We start from the raw sequence: 20,488 nt of genomic DNA, 5'->3' as shown, positions 1-20,488 counted from the left end.
GCGGCCAATTGGGCACCATGGCAACTATGAAAGTTATCTGCACTGGTTATCCTCAGTGGAGTCGCAGGGGTGCGAGAGCCCATCCCAGCTATCTTCGGGCAGTAAGCATTGGACACCCTGAACTGGTTGCCAGCCAATCACAGGGCACATAGAGACAGACAACTTGCTTGCTCATTCACACCTAGGGACAATTTGGACTAGCCAATTAACCTGACATTCATGTTTTTGGAATGTGGGAGGAAAAACTGGAGTGCCTGCAAGCACATGACCTCAGAACAGTGCCGCCCTCTCATGTTGTAAAAACAGATGACATGTGTGGGCTGTGCAACCTTTCCAATATTACATTTGCCAATTCATTACAATTTGAAAAACTAACTAGTGTTGCCAGAAAGGCAGCAGAATGTAACTTGATTTAATGTCAGGTTTTGGACATGTTTGATATTGATTTAGTTGCCCCACGCAGGACTAATGTTGCTCACTGTTGTTCCAAGTGACGCTCACAGACTTTGTGTGATTGCTCAGACCCGTGGAAGCTTAGAGGAAACATTGATCACTACTGACAGAGAAGAGCAGGACCAGCACTAGGAATTCTTGGAAGAGAAACTCGAGGGGGAAATCTTGAAAAAAATATTTTAGGAATATCTTGAGGGAAATACCTGGAGAAGAATGTCGTGGAATGAAGAGCTTGTCATTTTGGAGAGGGAATTACTTGAGATGAGTACAATGAGGGTCCAGCTACATGGAATAAAATATTTAAAGCTGCAGGTTGTAGTGATGATATAAGAGTATATGGACTTGGAAGTTGAGAGGGAGACTGGAAAATGGGACAATTCAGATTCAGATATACTTTATTGTCATTCTAGTACACGTGTATACAGAACCAAATGTCGATACATCTGACCCGCAGTTTCTTTGAATGTACAGATATAAATAAATTGGAGTACTAATAATATACTAAATAATTATGGCTATGTATAGTATTATACAATAGTGCAAAGAGTGCAAGAGTAGCAGTAACCCAGATTCGCAAAATGGGCAGTCAGGTAAACAAGTCACTGTACAGTAATTACACTGTAGTACGATAGGAGAACAGATGTGCAAAGGAGTGGCTAGGTATAAAAAACTCCTAGTAGTGCAAAAAAAAAACCAGACAAACAGATTAGCAGCAGTGTAGACTTACTATGTGTGTGATTGACCATTTAACAGTCTAATGGCCAGGGGGACAAAACTATTGCAGAACCTGGTGGTCCTGCACCGCACACTGCAGTACCTTTCCCCAGAGGCTAGCAGAGTGAACAGTCCATGATGGTGGTGAGAGAGGTCCCTAATGATGTTCTTGGCTCGGGATAGGCAGCGCTTCTGGCCAATGTCCTGAATGGAGGGGAGAGAAGTCCCAATGATTTTCTCTGCTGTCCTCATCACCCTCCTCACACTACCCCAGTCCGAGGGGGTTGAGATGATTCCATCTCTTGGAGAAGGGGAGCGTCAGCAGGCGCCAACAAACCATGACACTGGCAATGAATTGCAACTCAGAGTCCTGTATAAAAACATTCAGTGTTCAATAATACAAAGAAATCTGCTTTATCCCCACTCTACAACCCAGAAAGCTGAATAAACAGACAAAGACAATGGATACAATAAAATAAAAAATAGGTAATATGATAAAAAAAAAATACAATTATTGCAAAGCAAACATCAAAAATATTTTCCCCTATTTGAATAAATGTGTTATGTAATCCATTGTTAGCCATGATTATATCATTTAGGATAGGCTACTAAAGTAGGGCAAGGAAAAACTCAAAAACCTCAACATGAGGAAAACGAAGAAACCTTGAGAAGGGACTGCACATGAGGTAATCCCCCTTCCAGGATGACCACGCTGCAATGGATGTTGCAATAACAAATAATACACAGTTATTGTCAACATAAAATGTAGGTTATTCATATGCTATAGAATAGAAGTGTGTTTTAAGCTTAGATTTAAGCAGTTCCACTGAGGTTGCAGATCGAATCTCAGGGGGAAGAGCATTCCACAGCACTGGGACCCGAATGGAGAACGCTCTCGAACCTGCGGATCTCTTCTTGGCTCTTGGCATCACTAGTAGACCAGCATTTTCAGAGCGAAGGCTCCGGACCGTAACATAGGGCAATATTAAATCTGAAAGATATGAGGGAGCAAGTCCATGCATAATTTTGTATACTACCAACAGAACCTTAAAATCACATCTTAAGCTAACAGGGAGCCAATGCAGGTTAGCTAAATCGTTATTATACAGCTTGAGTGTCTGGTCAATTCTGGTGAATGAATTGTGGGTATTTTGAGATGTTGGTTGAATTCTGTGGCAGGAAAAGGGTCAGGTGAAATGGATTTGTGTCATTGTAGTTTGTTTACAGTACACCCTCACCTCAACTCTTTCTTTTTTGGGGGGGGGGTTCATCAGCTCCTATTTAGAGTCCAGCAGCAAGGTGACGGCGGACGGTGTTGTAGGCTTGACCAGGTCATTCCTGGCTGCAGGTGCACAGTGTGTTCTGGTGTCCTTGTGGCCCGTCCCTATAGCAGCCTCCAAGGTTTTCGTCCGAGCTTTCTATACGGCTCTTTTGAACGGGACCAAGGCAAGTGCTGCGCTAGCAGATGCCATGAAAACTGTACAGAGCAGCAAGCAGTACTCACACCCCTCCAACTGGGCAGGTATTAAACTGATCTTCAAAAACATGGAACATGACTCTAAACATTGAAAAAAAAAGAATATAACTGAATTTTATTTATTTCCAGGACACATGCTGATCGGCAGTGATGTGAAACTTAACAGCCCTTCTTCCTTAATCGGACAAGCTTTAGCAGAGATTCTGCAAAACCCAGAGCGAGCGCGTGATGCTCTGAGGGTTTTACTTCACCTGGTTAGACATGAACTTATACAAGTCCATGATTGAAAAAGGAAAGCTGTTTCACTAAAACTACTGCTGTGCTGCTTTCAGGTGGAAAAGTCTCTTCAAAGGATCCAAAACGGTCAACGTAACTCCATGTACACATCGCAGCAAAGCGTGGAGAATAAAGTTGGGGGAGTGGCCGGGTGGCAGGCTTTGTTAACTGCCGTCGGTTTCCGCCTTGACTCTGCAGGGACTGGCATCCCTGCAGCAGTTTTCTTTCCCACCGCAGACCCAGGGGACAGACTCCAACAGTGCAGTACGACTTTACAGTCACTTCTTGGTAAGGGATCACAAAGTCTATCGATCTTTCCATCTATCTCTATTCTGAAGCCAAATACCCCTAGTGGGAGGTGGCTAGAGTCAAGAGAACACTAATATTAATTCCCCTTCGCTCTTCCCAACCTGACATCGAACATTAAGCCCACAGCGCATGCAATCCTACATCAGCAAAGAGGCCCGACAGCATACACTGGTTAACTGGCGTCAATATCATTCATTCTTAACTATCCATTGCCAATTACGTCTATCCGAGCACACACTACCTTCATACAATCCCTGCTTTGCATCCATTCGCAAATCACTACATTTAAACAATCCATTAAGCACACCCTTTGCCTTGCACAAAGTCAGTGTCTGAAAAACCTTATGTTGAAAAAGTTCAAATTGGGTTATGGTTAATGACTAAACATCAAGTTACCCTATTTTAATATAATACACTACTTAAAATGTGTCTGCTTCCCGTAGTAACTTGAGAGTCTTGAGGCTCATTTTCACCGTGATTTTTATTATAAACAATGGTTTAAGGTTCGAGTAAAGTTATTTTGTAAAAATGTCACAGAATCCTGCAAATGTGGACCCGAGAGACAGGAGGTAGTGCTTGCGCTCTTTGCATCAAATTATTTTAGGTGCTTTGCTAGAGCTTCTGGGTAAAAGTAGTTATTTGGCTTGTTATCAATAATGAAAATAGATTGTTTAATGCGCTTCCATATAAGGGATTATTTACTGATGTACACCAAAAACAATTTTTGGGGGGATGACACTTTGACTATAGTTAAAACATACCCTATACAGTATATACAGACGCTCCCCTACTTAGCTTGAAGAAGAGGCGAGCCGTTTCTTTTGAAATTAAAGTGGAATATGGAAGCTTGATGCAGTTGAGAAAATGGTTGGATCGCTTTTTTTTCGTCCACATTTTACCACAGAGGAGGAAGTCGCCTAAATCTTCCAAAAGTAAGTTAAACTTAACTTTATCTTTATAGTCAAGTCATGTTTTTTTCTATTGCCCTTAATCACAAGGAGTCTCAAAGGGCTTCACAGACCACAGAATGTGAACGTCTAATGTGTAGCTTTGTTTTTCAGTACTATGCTTTATTATTCAGCCTGCTTTGTAACGTTATAAAACTATAGAGTATATTATTTTGTCAAACGTTTATTTTTCAGTTTCAAAACAATACAGGTTACCTATACAAGCCTTAAACATACATTCCATTCATAATATAGCACTGGAGCAACTTACGAACATATTTAACTTACGAACGTTCTTTGGTAAGTAGGGCAGCATCTGACAGTACCATTACCAGAATTTGTTCCACTTCTTCTGCACTACAATAGGCCTCACTCATGCATATTTTGGAACTACATGAAGAAAATTGCATGGAATCAATTTTGTCTCTGGACCATACGTACTCGTACAAAGAAGGCTCTCAACCCCTGATAAACAGTAATCCCTCGATAGTCGCATAAATAGGGAACAGAAACTGCTGCAAAAAGGGAAAATTTACGAAGTTGCATTTCACCTTCATTAAACCCTCCAAGGGTCAAACTCAACCTTGATATGTTGTACTTACTGGGTGAGCGAAGGGTCTCTGTACTTTGAATTCTAGGCACCCTTCCCTTAATCAATGACGTTTTTATGCGAACTAAAATCCAGTATGAACCTGTCCCTCAGGTCTGCCGCCACAGGCACTCCAGGCTTTGTGCAAACTCATCACAGCTTCCGAGGCAGGGGAGCAGCTCATCAATCGGGTACGGACCCAGCAACATTGTTCTCATGCAAACTGTATTGTGTTTATCCTTGTTCTTACACAACCACGTTATGTCAGCATATACAGCATTGCACAGGAACCTCAAGTTTCCCTTTAATCTCTCGGAATGCACTAGTAAAGCCTAACTAGCTTTCTTTTAAGCACTGGTTTAAATCTAAAGTCTGCTTGTTTTACTACCGAAAATGTGACGCCAGAGAATAATCTTTATCCGCTTTTTTTGTTGAACGAGAGGTGAGCATGTTTCAAAAAGGTAAAAAACATAACATTATATGTTAATTTATCAACTTTCCAAATATTGTTTCCCCTAAAGACTGTTTTACACACTAGTTTATTGTTTTGTACTGACCTGAACCTTTGCACGGTCGACTTTTTGCATGCAATAAAAATGCTTTTCTCTCTCCCCCTCCCCCGCTGTGCCATCTGAAGGCTGTTAAAAATATGGTGGCCATGGTAAGTGTGCCTTCACCAACCTCAGTCCTTGCTGCTTAACCTTTTCTTACACAACCATTTTAAGGGATCATTTATATTTGGTTAACTATGCGTGATTTCTAACTTTTTATTCATATATTTATGCATTTGTTTTGGCTGATTCAGTTCCTAGCGAAAGTATTGAACCGCCCCAAATTCGCCAATCCCCCCCAAAAAAGAATCAACAAGACACAATCGTGAAGTGGAAGCAAATTATTTTAACATACTGTATTTACAATAAAAATAAACATCCTGCAAAAAATTGGCATCCTGTTCTCTCAGCTCAGCTAACTCACTACAGTTGTAAGTTACCTAATGATTTGAATGATACAGTGTTGATCTAAAATATTAATAATGACAAACTGTGTCTTTGAGTTTGAGTTTAAATACACCTTCTCCATGATTGGTTTGTGAAAACAGACACTTATGAACAGACAGCATTATGAAGACCAAAGACTACACCATGCAGGCCTGAGATAAAGTTCAGAACAGTTCAAAGCAGGAATGGGCTACAAGAAGATTTCGTAACGCATCTCCCGGAGCAGTTATATAAAAAAGAAGAGCATAAAACCACTGCAAACCTACCTGACTATCCTTCTAAACATTCACGCACAAACTGGGAGAAAACTAATCAGAGAGGCAACCAAGAGACCTGCAAGCATACACAGTTTAGTTGGGATAATATGTGCACATGACAACTATTATTCGTACTCTGCATAAATCTGCACTTGATGGAAGAATGGCGAGACGAAATGCCTTTTTGAAAGAATACCATAAAAAGGCTCGTTTGGCGTTTGCTGGAAGCCACATTGGAGACACAAATAACATGTGTAACAAGGTTTTCTAGTCAGATGAGACCAAAATTGAACTGTTTTGGCTGATTGCAAAGCGTAACGTTTGGCAAAAGAGTAACATTGCACATCACCCTAAAAACACCACCCCCTACTGTCAACCATGGTGGTGGCAGCATCGTGCTCTGGGTTTGCTTTTCTTCAACAGAGACTGGGAAAATTGTTAAAGTTGATGAGGGAATAAGTGGACCCAATACAGGGCGATTCCAACAGAAACTCTATTGCAGTCTGCAAGAGACCTGAGAATGGGGTGCAGGTTACATAGAGCAAAATCTACCATGAAATGGTTTAAAACTAACAATATAAAGGTGTTAAGAGTGCCCATGCCAAAGTCCAGACCTCAACTCTACAGAGTAGTGTTGAAAGATCTGAAAAATACTGTGCACAGACGATCACCATTAAACCTTAAGGACCTTGAGTTGGTTTGTAAGGAAGAATGTTCAAATTTTTCTGTTTCAAGATTTTTTTTTGGTTTGAACAAATTTATTGACACTAAAAACAGAAAACAATCATGACAATCTCAACAGCAATTAAGCACATTCACAATATTATATTCCAATATTACGTTTTTAACAGCAAACACAAAGTGAGGTTTGAACAAACCTTCTCAAAAATCAAACATATTCACAATTTCATTATATAACATCTTTGTTAGTGTCAATAGATCCGTCCAGGCCAAAGTCGATTGTCCTCGGTCTGAACAAATCCACTGACTCCAACAGCAGCAAAACACAGCCATCAAGCATATTCACAATTTTTTTATATTTGACGATATGACGTTTTAACATTTTTTTCCTGACATTTTCAACATCAATTAAACAATTTCAGAGTTATTTTCTTTTAACAGTAGTTAACCAGCGTGTAAAAGGCAATACTATTGTGCAAGGGCATAGCTCTGCCATCCCACCCTCCCAAGCAGCATTCTTCCAGTCCTCTGTGTGGGTCCTTTCCCTTCTGCGTGGGTCCTCTCCCTTCTGGGTTCCACAACCCAGGGCGTTGCTGCCGGGACTCCCACAGTGTAGCTCCGGCTCCCCCCTCCGGGTGGGTGCAGACGAGTCTTCTTTATGGCTGCGTCCTAGGCCCGCCGCTCGCAGATTGTATGGTATCTGCAGCCATTTGGAGCACAGCCACGGGGGGGATCTGCCTGCACCTCCATACCAGCAGGTTTCTGGAGGTCCAGATGGCGTCCTTGATGGTGGCGAGAGTGAGCCAGTCCCTGGCAAAGTCGTTCCGAGGCCTCCTCGACCGACTCACCCCGTAAAGCACGTACTGTGCATCAGGGACCTCTCCTGCTGGCAAGTCCGGGAACTTTCCTAGTTGTTCGGCCATTGTCCACAAGACCTGGGCAGCGCTGCACTCACAAAAAAGGTGCCTCACCGATTCCTGGGCGCCACAGCCAGGTCGAGGGCACGTCGAAGTCGCTGACATTCCTCGGTGGTGCATTACAGCTCTGACTGGGAGAACTTCATGAGCCACCATCCATGACAAGTCTCGTAGTCTGTTTGGGAGGGCAGGATGATTGACGTTGCTCCAAACCGTTGTGGATTCGCCAAACGCATGTGCAAAACTTTAAGACGTACCCAAAACAGTTGTGGATGTAATCGCGGCAAATAAGGTTGTAAAAATGATTACCGTATTTTCCGCACTATAAGGCGCACCTAAATGCCTTTCTGACCATGCGCCTTATAATACATTGTTCCTTGTTAATGGATCAATATTAATTCGCAAAGTCTTGCAACTAACTTGCCGCCGCCGACTAGATTTTCCCCCGAACACCAAGTAGTCCGCGGTGTATGCTGGGATTTATTTACTGGCGTTTCATTGGCTAACCAATGTGTCAATCATCATTTGAATGGATCACTATTGGCTAAAGTTATTCGGAGGTCAAGGGGAGGATCCTTTTTATCATTTACAGGCTGGCATTGGCTTGAACGGCAAAACAAAGCCTGCAATTGGCCTAAAAAGACGTGTCAATCATCAGTTGAATCGATCACTATTGGCTAAAGTTATTCGGAGGTCAAGAGGCGGATCCTTTTTATCATTTACAGGCTGGCATTGGCTTGAACGGCAAAACAAAGCCTGCAATTGGCCGAAAAAGATGAATGTGTATAGCACGTTGGGTTGACGGCATAGAGAGCCTTTTTTACTATTCTGTATTCGTACATATTTTATTCTCCTGAATTTACTACACTCACGGATATAAGAGAACATTGGCTGCACATTATTATGAACACAACGACTTCGGTGAGCTACTCTGGGTTTTATATTATCCCTGTATCTTGTTTCAGACTGAACTCGATGTTTCTGTGATAAGCGGTGCAGATAATGGATGGAATGGAGTTTCTATTTTTAAATTAAACTCAATTCCAAGTGTTTATTGTCATATGCACAGTAAAGTTGCGAGCGAAAAAGAAAATAGAAACTAAGGACTGTTTGGCATTTCTTGAATCCCAAGACTTTAACCTTCTGAATGATGGAACGATGCATTTGAGTGACGTCGTACGGACACCGCATCCGCACGTGTTCTCGACACGTATTTGGGTCTTTGCAAGCTTTGGGAATGTTAAGGGGGTAATAAGTTTGACTGAACTATCTGACTGTTTTGTCGACGTTCCCATTGTAGCGCCTTATAATCCGGTGCGTCTCATGTATGTCAAAAATAGGACCAAAAACTATTTTTTCGGGGTGCGCCCTATAACCCGGTGCGCCTTATAGTGCGGAAAATACTGTTATTGTAAGGGTGGCAATTTTTTTTCATTTTTTTTGTTTGTTAGCACACAATAAAATGTTTAATAAATTTGGTTTATTTTCACAATTTTGTCTTACATGTCGATTCTAAGAAAATATCGAGTTTTTATCTATAAGTTTGAAGCCTGAAATATGGCAATATGTCAGAAGTGATTTTGCTTGACACTGTATATTGTGGCGTCATTGCCGGTCAGTGAAGTGGTCGGAGCGGATAAGTGAGGCCAAATATGTGTGTGCGTGTTAATTTTTAATCGGTTTCATTTTAGGTTGACAAAGGTGTCTCTGTTCCCAACTAATCCCCAAACAAAACACGCGAAGGGACATGTGCAGCACTCTTAAGGACTTTTGTCTTCAAAGCCTATTCATTGCTAATAGAAACAGATTTGTACTGGACTTTTAACACAGTACATGTTTGTGCAGTTTACAAATTGAAGTGATTGAAAACAGAGTTGCATATTATTTCGAAAAATAGATGGTATCTGTTTCCAGAAGATTTTAGCACCAATGCCGGGGCCAACTACAGCCTGTGAACACATTTTTACTGGCCTGCGGCCTCTGTCATCAATTTAATAATATGTGGCCTGCCAGCAATGTTGACTGACCGCAGTATAAAATAAATTTGTTGTAAAAAAAAAAAACATATCGCCATTTCACCAGATGATGGCTGTTACCCTTTGGCCACCTTGCCCCCCTTGGCTTTCTGTGAGAATTTTAGCCCAGTCCATTTCCAACATCTCTCATCTCATCTCATTAGCCATACCGCTTATCCTCATTAGGGTCACGGGCGGGAGCCCATCCCAGCCATCTCCGGGCAGTGGGCAGGGGACACCCTGAACTGGTTGCCAGCCAATCGCAGGGCACACAGGGACAGACAACTCATTCGCTCATTCACACCTAGGGACAATCTGGACCGGCCAATTCACCTGAAATGCATGTTTTTGGAATGTGGGAGGAAACCGGAGGAAACCCACGCAAGCACGGGGAGAACATACAAACTCCGCACAGGAAGTCTGGAGCTGGATTTGAACAACAGCAGGAGGTTCCCATGACATGAACTGTGCCGCACAAGCGCTAACCACTGCGCCGCCGTGCTGCCCCCATTTCCAACATAGCGACTGTAAATAAAAAAGGACAGTTGATCCGGCCTTTGTAATTTGCCAAGAGACTTTGGCTGTTTTTAAACAATATAAAATATGATATAAATATACCAGGTCGGTAGCCTAGATGGTAGGGTGCCCGCTCCGAGACTGGGAGGTCCCTGGTTCAAGCCTCGGCCGAGTCATACCTAAGACTTACACCCTTGGTACTCATTGCCTCCCTGCTTGGCATTAAGGGTTGGAATCGGGGGGTTTGGTCACCTAATGACTAAAATAGCTGCGCCCTGTTTGGCTGCGGCTGCATCGGCTCGCGCCAGTTTAACTGTACGGGTTAGGTGTATCGACATTTCGTTCTGTGTGCATGGTTTCAAAGAATGACAATCAAAGTAAATTCTATTCTATATAATATCAGGGCGAAATATGTCGACTACAAAAAGCTAACTGTAAACGAACGCAGTGAAAAGGAGAAGCAATTGGAAGCCGTTTAAACGACACAGCTGCGTGTTTTCATGAGACCCTGCGAGTCAAATGAAAATGCTACAAATCGTCAAGGGCTGCAAACCCTTTCCAGAGGGTGAATTTATGAAAGACTGTTAAAAGAATGCCAGGCCGAATATCCATTTTCAGCTAACCAAATCTGTCCGCTTTCTGAAAAGTTTGGACACCAAAAGCCACCTAAATCTGTTTTTATGTCAGAGTTTAAAGTCACATAATAATACACTTCAAATCCCAATGACAATTTAAATGAGTGACGGGAGGCATCATCAGATAAGAAAAAAAATACAATTTTGGCATGAGCTCAAGTTCAGCAATCCACATTAAGTCAAGTCAAGTCATGTTTATTTGTATGGCCTTTAATCACAAAGAGTCTCAAAGGGCTGCACAGACCACGGATTATTGCAAACTACAGACCAAAAGGATAATCCAAATCCCTACCGCGACCTTGGTGTGGAGCTCCAGTGTGTGATGAATCAGATGCTTGTTGGATTTGTGGTCTTGGTAGCTCACCCCGCCACTTTGATGTCTGAGAATTCCAGTTGTCCAATGAGTTGAGGAATTTTCCCAGGAGGAATAAAAAAACATGACAAAGACTGGTCTAAATTGGGTTTTGTGTCTTTTGTAAAACACACTGTCACCTGGTGTCAAAACAAAGGTTCTGTTTGAAAAAGTTTTCCAAGCAATGTCTTGCTAAAGATTGCTATCATATTCTCTGTGCAATCCTTTGTTTACGCTGGTGTGTGTGCTCTGCCCGCAGTGAGCAATGACCAAAGACGTGCTAACAGCTCTCGCTTTGATGTCTCTGATGTATTAGTAACACAACCTTATTAAAACAGGGAAAAAAAATCATTGTTCCCTAATTAAAATAATTAGGGTTAGGGGTCAGTCAAGTCAAGTCATTTTTATTTGTATAGCCATGATCACAAAGAATCTCAAAGGGCTGCACAGAGCACAGATTATTGCAAACCACGGACAATTTTTACACCATCCCCGATCTAAAACCTACATGAGGGCAGGGAAAAACTCAAAAACCTCAACATGAGGAAAATGAAGAAACCTTGAGAAAGGACTGCACATCAGGTAATACCCCTTCTAGGATGACCAGGCTGCAATGGATAATACACAGATATTCTCAGAATACAGTATAATATAGGTTATTCATATGCTATAGAATAGTAGTGTGTTTTAAGCTTAGCTTTAAACCTTTCCACTGAGTTTGCATAAGGAATCTCAGGGGGAAGAGAATTCCACAGCACCTGGGGCCGAATGGAGAACGCTCTCGAACCTGCGGATCTCTTCTTGGCTCTTGGGATCACTAGTAGACCAGCATTTTCAGAGCTAAGGCCCCAGACCGGAACATAAGGGGAAATTAAATCTGAAAGATTAGGTTTAATTAAAATAATTTACTTAAAATAATTCATTTAATCTGTCATTCGATCAAATATTTACTACAATGAGTTTCCTTTCATACTTACTCATATCTTATTTAAATGTTGAATCTTCCTTTTATTCTTATTTTTTTTAACTTGCATTTTAACTTGGGTCAATCTCCGTTTACAAATATCATGAATCCATGATCAAACCAGTCAAAATAGCCTGATCATTTCTGTTCTCGCTCTTTTTGTTTTCGTACGCCAGCTCCACCAGGTGCTAGTCCAGCTCCAAAATGGTGAGAAGGAACAGGACTTCTCTCTGCTGCCCATTCAGGTCTCCATTGGTGTGCAACTTTGGAGACTTCCAGGCTGCCATGAGTTTTTGGCAGCACTCGGTGGGTCAGCTGTTTCAATTTCAAGCTTCCCAAGCTTCTGCATCAATCATCATACAAATATGTTTTTTTTCTGTGACATTGCAGGGTTTGACTTGTGTGAAGTAGGCCAAGAAGAAGTGGTGCTAAAAACCAGCAAACTCGGCAACCGCCGCACACTGCACTTTGCTCTGCAGTCTCTGGTGGCACTGTTTGGTTTGTATAAATTCATATTTTTGTTCGGGTTTAGATTAGGGATCTGGAGTTTGGGACCATGAGCCACATATGGCTCGCAGATAACATGATCAATCTAAATATTCAATATAATATTGCTAATGTTTTTGGTTTGAACAAATTTATTGACACTAAAAACAGAAAACAATCATGACAATCTCAACAGCAATAATGAATCTGATCACACGATGCTGAAACAAGTTCTTTAAGGATTTGGTCCAGTATACATAGGACACATTTCTAACTACAGTCTACAGTTAGGGTGTCACCAACAGTCCCCCTTTTGGCTGTTAATTGCTAAATAATCCTTTATATGGAAGCTCATTAGATAATTTAAGTTTACTGTTGAGACGCTTAATGATGAAAACTCAGACAACAAACCTAAACCCAAAAAAAAACATTTTACCCACAAGCTCTAGAAAGCACCTTGAGCAATTTGATTGGGTAAGGGGTAGGAATGGGCGGAATTATACACGCAACAGAACAGAACAACACGTGCACTGAAGTTAATTACTTTGGTTTCCTCGTTTGCAGTATTTTTAATATAAATATATAAAATAACTGCTTGCACCTTGTATTGAAACCATTATTTAGGACAAAATTACAGACAAAATCATCCTCAACACTCGAGGGAGTTGAATTTTATGTGGTATTTTTTACATTGATTTGGAAAACAGGTTCTGGCATTATTATTTTTTCATAGATTTTCTAAATCCACAAAAAACGTCACACAGTGAAATAAAATGCGCTAAAGATTTTATTTTTTTTATCTGGGAAGAAGATTTGGTGGTTTTGTAGATTTTTTTAAGTATATATATATATATATATATATATATATATATATATATATATATATATACTGGACTGTCTCAGAAAATTAGAATATTGTGATAAAGTTCTTTATTTTCTGTAATGCAATTAAAAAAACAAAAATGTCATACATTCTGGATTCATTACACATCAACTGAACTATTTCAAGCCTTTTATTATTTGAATATTGCTGAATTTGGCTTACAGCTTAAGAAAACTCAAAAATCCTATCTCAAAATATTAGAATATCATGAAAAAGTATACAAGTAGGCTATTCAACTAATCACCTGAATCATCTAATTAACTCGAAACACCTTGCGAGGGTTCCTGAGCCTTAAAAACACTCAGCTTGGTTCAGTAAACTAAATCACAAGTATGGGGAAGACTGCTGATCTGTCTGCTGTCCAGAGGACCATCATTGATACCCTCCATCAGGAGGGTAAGACACAAAAAGAAATTTCTCAAAGAGCAGGCTGTTCACAGAGTGCAGTTTCAAAGCATATCCACAAAAAGTCTGTTGGAAGGGAAAAATGTGGCCGGAAACTCTGCACAACCAAGAGAGATGACCGCAGCCTTAACAAAATTGTGAAGAAGAGCCGCTTCCAGAATTTGAGGGAGCTTCAAAGACAGTGGGCTGAAGCTGGAGTCCAGGTATCAAAAGCCACAGTTCACAGACGTGTCCGGGAAATGGGCTACAATAGCCGTATTCCCATGGTCAAGCCACTTCTGAACTCAAGACAACGGAAGAAGCGTCTGACTTGGGCTATGGAGAAGAAGCACTGGACAGTTGCAGAGTGGTCCAAAGTCCTCTTTTCAGACGAAAGCAAGTTTTGCATTTCATTTGGAAGTCAAGGCGCCAGAGTCTGGAGAAAGGCTGGAGAAGAGCAAAATCCAAGTTGCTTGAAATCCAGTGTGAAGTTCCCACAGTCAGCAATGGTTTGGGGAGCCATGTCAGCTGCTGGTGTTGGTCCACTGTGTTTCATCAAGTCCAGAGTAAATGCAACTGTGTACCAAGAGATTTTAGAGCACTACATGCTTCCATCTGCTGAAAAGCTCTATGGAGATGAGGATTTCATTTTCCAGCATGATCTGGCACCTGCCCACAGTGCCAAAACCACCAGTAACTGGTGCACTGACCATGGCATCACTGTCCTTGATTGGCCTGCTAATTCCCCTGACCTGAACCCCATCGAGAATTTGTGGGGTATAGTTAAGAAGAAGATGAAAGACACCAGACCTACAAATGCAAATGAGCTGAAGGCCGCTATCAAAGCATCCTGAGCATCAATAACACCTCAGCAATGCCACAGGCTGATTGCCTCCATGCCACGCCGGATTGATGCAGTAATCCGTGCAAAGGATTCCCAACCAAGTACTGAGTGCATCAATGGACATTTTCAAATGTCTGATTTAGTTTTGCTGTTATAAAATTATTTTTTTTACTTGGTCTGAGGAAGTATTCTAATATTTTGAGATAGGATTTTTGAGTTTTTTTCAGCTGTAAGCCAAAATCAGCAATATTCAAATCATAAAAGGCTTGAAATAGTTCAGTTGATGTGTAATGAATCCAGAATGTATGACATTTTTGTTTTTTTAATTGCATTACAGAAAATAAAGAACTTTATCACAATATTCTAATTTTCTGAGACAGTCCAGTATATATATATATATATATATATATATATATATATATATATATATATATATATATATATATATATATATATATATATATATATATATATATATATATATATATATATATATATATATATATATATATATTGCTTTATTGCACTTTTGGTCAAAAGGTTCCTGACCCCTGACTGAGATTGTTGCCCCCAAAATTTAAGTGTTTTCTTTTTTTTTTTTTTTTTTTTTGACTAGCAGCCATGCCAGTACAAACTATCTCTCATATGGGTACTTTTAAACACGAGAATTTCAAAATACACTTTTTGGGGGAAGAAAAATGTTGCTTCTATACTAAGCAACATCCAGGTAGCGAGCAATAACAGAGAATGCTCATGAAAGCTCACTGCCAACACCAGCATTTAAATTTTGCGCATGCAAACAACTATAAGCAAAAAAATATGCTGTAAAACTGATTTTTATGTGTACTATGATTTCAAGTCGCAGTAACTTTAATTTTTGGTGTAAAGTATTTACGTGTCATCAAGAGTCTCTCTTTCTCGTACCTGTTAACCTCAGACAATTGTTCCCCTTTTTAATGGTTGCAATTCCCCTATTAGGTGAAAAATAAACCTTACAAACACGATGCGGCACATATTTACCCACAGCAAAACAGAATTGGAATACCTCAACAATATTACAGGTGCTTGAAATCCTTAAATATGCTTGAATTTTAATAATGAGTTTTCAAGCTCAGAAAAATGTAAACATTTTGGGTGAAGTGCTTGAAAATGCTTAAAACTGTTGCCATTGCCATGTTCCTTGGCGGCTCGGCTATATAGACCACACAATAGATGAAAGAAACATTCAAAAAAGTGTGTGAAAATAAAGTTGACACGCCTGCTCTACAGGTGTATTTAAAAAAAACAGTTCTCTTTTAAAATATTCAAAATATTAATATTAAAAAGATTAACTCTTCAGTGCTATAAATAAATGACTAAAGGCAAAAAAATGATTTATAATTCATTTTTTACCAACTTAGACACAGGTCCTCCAAAAACACACAAAAATATAAATTATAATAAGTTAAACAAAAAGCAATATATCCGCAGTTTCTAAAATGAAAGATTGAATGCACTCTGCTTCGGAGCAATCGATATAATTAAAATGAGTCAAAATTTGGCAATTTTTTCTGCTTTTTATACATACAGTACCTTTTATGTCTTCCATGTTGAACTTCATTACCACCCAACACCTAAATAACTCTTTCCGTGCTGTAACCAAGCTGCACAAGCATTGTTGAGGCAGAATTCATGTAAATTTATAGCAGCCCATTGGCACATCGATAGGAACCACTCATAATACACAAGGTATGTGCTAGCAATAAGATAGCGACTTTATTTTAGTCCTCAAAGTCAACAACAACAACAAAAAACATGCTTTCTTGGAAGGTACTGGAAATATTGATTAATGTGCTTTTGACAAAAACCATCCATCATAGACAATTTGAAGTGATAAAGAATTGTATAAAATACAGGACAAATGTATTAGTTGACAGGTATGCGTTTATTAGCATATCTACCGAGCCAACTTTGTAATTTTTACCTGTTTTGATTCATATGTTTTCTTTGTCATATCTTATAGACTCCACCGAACTGCCAAAGCGTTTAAGTCTGGATAGCTCTTCTTCCCTTGAGTCTTTGGCCTCAGCGCAGTCCGTTTCTAACCCCCTGCTGACAGGCTACTCCAGCCTTTCTTTCTCTCCTCATTGCCTCGACAATCAGGCGTCGGATGCCATCTCAGTCTACAGCCTTAGCTCGGTGGCTTCTTCGATGAGCTTCGCTTCCAAATCGGACTGTGATTTCCTCAGTCATCGCCAACGAAGCGGGACCGCAGCACATTACGCCGCCTACAAGCATCCTCACGTCCCTCGTAGCCGCTCATCCCCTCACGGAGCCGCAACAGCCATGTCGGTGGCTCGAGGGGAGGACGAGGAATATGAGGGCTTCTCTATTATCAGTAGTGAACCACTTGGGAACCATTGTGACTCCTTGCCTTTGCCACCAGGCCACAGCCAGCGCCATCAAAGAGGAGGGAGAGGTGTCGTGGCTAGGTCAAGTAGCGGGCCAGGAAGAGGCTATTCAGTATCTGTGTCATCACGAGGCAGTGTCAGCACCCCAACCTCCCCTGTTAAAGCCTGCCTGATCCCAAGTCCAAACTCCCCATTCCAGAGAGTCAGCAAAGCCAACACCTCTGACACAGGCGAATCGGATCAATCCAGCACTGAGACGGACAGTACTGTGAAGTCTCAGGAGGACAAAAGCCCCCCGCTTGATCCTCAGGAGCTGGCGCAAAAAATCCTGGAAGAGACTCACAGCCATCTACGGGCTGTTGGGAGTCTACAGCGTGCCAGGGCAGAGGTCGGGTCTTCGGGGGGAAATTCGCCACGGGGCAGCGCCTTTCGGTCGGCTGAAACAAGCGCGTTTAGCCGTCCTAACAGCAGCGCCAGCAGCAGAGCTCAGCCTTCGCCCAAACCCAAACCTCCTTCCCGTTCTTCTTCCCTACAGAAAATAAGTTCTGGCTATAACAGTCCGGCTGTTTCGGAGTCTTCACAAAAGGATGGCAGCCAGCCCTCGCCTATTTTGGACAGTCATTTGCAGTTTAAGCTAAAATACCCAAGTTCTCCATACAGTGGGCACATATCACGCTCTCCTAGTAACGTGTCCCCCAGTTCTGGTCACCAGTCACCAGTGAGTGCACCATCTCCAGCCCTGTCCTACTCTTCTACCGGTTCTGCCACGTCAGCCGATGCGCCTGATCTTGACCGTTTGCGAAGAGGGGTCATTGATGAAAAAGTCCAAGCCATCCACAACTTGAAGACTTTTTGGGTGAACGCTGCAGCCCAGCAACATCTAGGCCCGGTCAGAGCTGTTCATAGTTCTCCCAGTGCTATGGAATCCGCCAGCCGGGACGTATTGAGCCTCCTAAATCTGTCTCCACGACATTGCTCCCCCAATGAAGCCCAAGACAGCGTGGAGCTGCGGGAGCTGGGACTACAGTCGGTAGTGAGGCGGGGCAAGAACTCCAATGGACATCACTGCTCCAGTCCCAAAAAAGGGGCGCCATCGCCGACCATCTCTACAAGCAGCAGTCCTGGTGCTCGTTCCATCAGACTACCTGCTGGGAACGGATACAAGTTTTTATCGCCAGGAAGATTTTTCCCTTCTTCTAAATGCTGAGACACATGACTGTAATGAGGATGTACGTCAATTTTGAGGGCCAGGATTGTCCAGGCAAGCTCTCAGAAAGTGTATAGAACTATTTTTGATTGCTTGGATTGGTCCATATGAGGCCCATGCCTGCAGTTTTGTATACGGCAACGAGAATATGACCTGATACTGTGTCTGTGTGTAAATGTGTGTCAGGTAAATGCTATTTGCTCTTTTCCCACTAAACATCGTGTATGTGGGCCAAGATGCAATAAATGATAACTGACTTCTTCCATTTTATTTTTGTTTATAAAAAAAAAAAATGTTATTGGTTGTTATTGTTATTAATATTATAAATATTGTTATGTTTTTAAATTAATTCAAGTGTTTTACAATCAGTATAAAGCATTTTTACTGTTAAAAAACAAACAAACATATCGCATAAAGATGGATACAGTGGAGGAAATATGTAATATTTTTTAATGAAGTTAACAAGGTATTTTGCCTGATTTGTTTGTGAATTGAGTGTCTACTCCGAAGCATGGATTTTCTTGCTATTCAATGTTAAGTATGATATAAGAATTTTAGCTCTTTTTTTGTTTTGTTTTTTGTTTTGTTTTTTTAGCGTTAACATCACAGTTTCATGACGGCCACCTGTCATTTATCAGTAAAATGTTTCAATAAAAAGAAAAAGAAAATGCTCTTTTGGATTCTTTAATCCACCCATAATAGATTAGAATAGAATGGAATAGTTGTCTGTCCCTGTGTGCCCTGTGATTGGCTGGCAACCAGTTCAGGGTGTCCCCTGCCCACTGCCCGATGATTGCTGGGATGGGCTCCAGCACCCCCTCGACCCTACTGAGGTTAAGCGGTGCAGCTAATGAGATGAGATGAGATGAGAATATTATTGTTACAACAAAATTGGAAGTGGCACTCCAGTTACACATATAGACTATGAGAGAAAAGATTAATAGAATATCGATCAATCTATCCATTATCTGCACCGCTTATCCTCAGAAGGGTCGCGGGGGTGCTGGAGCCCATCCCAGCTATCTTCGGGCAATGGGCAGGGGACACCCTGAACTGGTTGCCAACCAGTCGCAGGGCACACAGGGACAGACAATTCGCTCGCTCATTCACACCGAGGGACAATTTGGACTGGCCGATTAACCTGACATGCATGTTTTTGGAATGTGGGAGGAAACCGGAGTGCCCGGAGGAAACCCATGCAAGCACGGGGAGAACATGCAAAGTCCACACAGGAGGTTCGATCTCATGACCTCAGAACTGTGCCGCACACGCGCTAACCACTGCGCCGCTGTGCTGCCTATTAAATGAATATAAAAAGATAATCATTTGTGTGTGTGTATATATATATATATATATATATATATATATATTTATATATATATATATATATATATATATATATATATATATATATTAGCTAACTTGCACGGGCTCCAAGTCCGCTTAAGATGTGGCTTTAAGGTTCTCTTACTATATACAAATGTTTGCATGGATTGCGCCCTCTTATCTCTCCGATTTGATTTCCCCCTATGTCCCTGCACGGAGCCTCTGCTTGCAAAAACCCAGTCTACTTGTGACTCCAAGAGCCAAAAAGAAGTCTGCGGGCACGTAAGCGTTCTCCATCCAGGCCCCGGTGCTGTGGAATGCTCTGCCTCCAGATAAAGGATCTGACACATCAATGGAAGTTTTTAAATCTAGACTTAAGACCCACTTCTATTCAATAGCTTTTGATTGATGCCCACCTCATACTTTTCTTGTCCTGTCTTTATCAGAGTGCCTTGCTGGCGGTGATACGAGGGAGGACGATTTGAGAGGAGTCAGCGGACCAGCATCTGGACCAGAAGCATGTCAACGCTTACATGGACCAGCCGGCAGAGATGGGAAACTGCGGCATTGCTGTTATGGACTTTTTAGACTATATTACAGGCTTGAGGCGTTGATCCTGTCATGCCCTTTTTGGAAAAACTTCCACACATAACCTTGTTTTATTGATGTTTTCTATGTTGTGTGTACTGTTACCTAATGCTAAATATTTTGCACCCTGGTCATCCTGGAAAGGGGATTACCACTTTTGAGGCCCCTTCTCAAGGTTTATTATTTTCCTGCTGCTGAGGTTTTGAGGTTTTCCTTGCCCGCGTGTTGGTTTAAGATCAGGGGATGGTATAATTGGAACCTGGGCAGTCCTTTGAGACAT

General features: G+C 41.4%; 1 protein-coding gene across 6 annotated transcripts in view; it reads left to right on the top strand.

Moving 5' to 3' along the window:
- The window catches only part of LOC148364953 (tetratricopeptide repeat protein 28-like), a 298,161-nt gene extending 279,194 nt beyond the window's left edge, over positions 1 to 18,967 (top strand). For 5 of the 6 annotated variants that reach the window (XM_088335313.1, XM_088335309.1, XM_088335308.1 and 2 more), the window contains 8 exons: positions 2,442 to 2,689; positions 2,774 to 2,898; positions 2,977 to 3,208; positions 4,880 to 4,956; positions 5,403 to 5,426; positions 12,277 to 12,406; positions 12,491 to 12,598; positions 16,700 to 18,967. In XM_088335313.1, coding sequence (XP_088191439.1) covers positions 2,442 to 2,689; positions 2,774 to 2,898; positions 2,977 to 3,208; positions 4,880 to 4,956; positions 5,403 to 5,426; positions 12,277 to 12,406; positions 12,491 to 12,598; positions 16,700 to 18,294 — 2,539 coding nt within the window. In that variant the 3' untranslated portion in view covers positions 18,295 to 18,967. The remainder of the gene's footprint in view (positions 1 to 2,441; positions 2,690 to 2,773; positions 2,899 to 2,976; positions 3,209 to 4,879; positions 4,957 to 5,402; positions 5,427 to 12,276; positions 12,407 to 12,490; positions 12,599 to 16,699) is intronic. The other variant, XM_088335310.1, reaches the window with a different exon arrangement.
- The last annotated feature ends 1,521 nt before the right edge of the window (positions 18,968 to 20,488 follow it).

This window comes from Urocampus carinirostris, chromosome 5 (assembly GCF_059441175.1).
Source record: "Urocampus carinirostris isolate Australia breed hairy pipefish chromosome 5, RoL_Ucar_1.0, whole genome shotgun sequence".
Classification (NCBI taxonomy): Eukaryota; Metazoa; Chordata; class Actinopteri; order Syngnathiformes; family Syngnathidae; genus Urocampus; species Urocampus carinirostris.
This window is presented reverse-complemented; position numbering and strand designations above follow the sequence as displayed.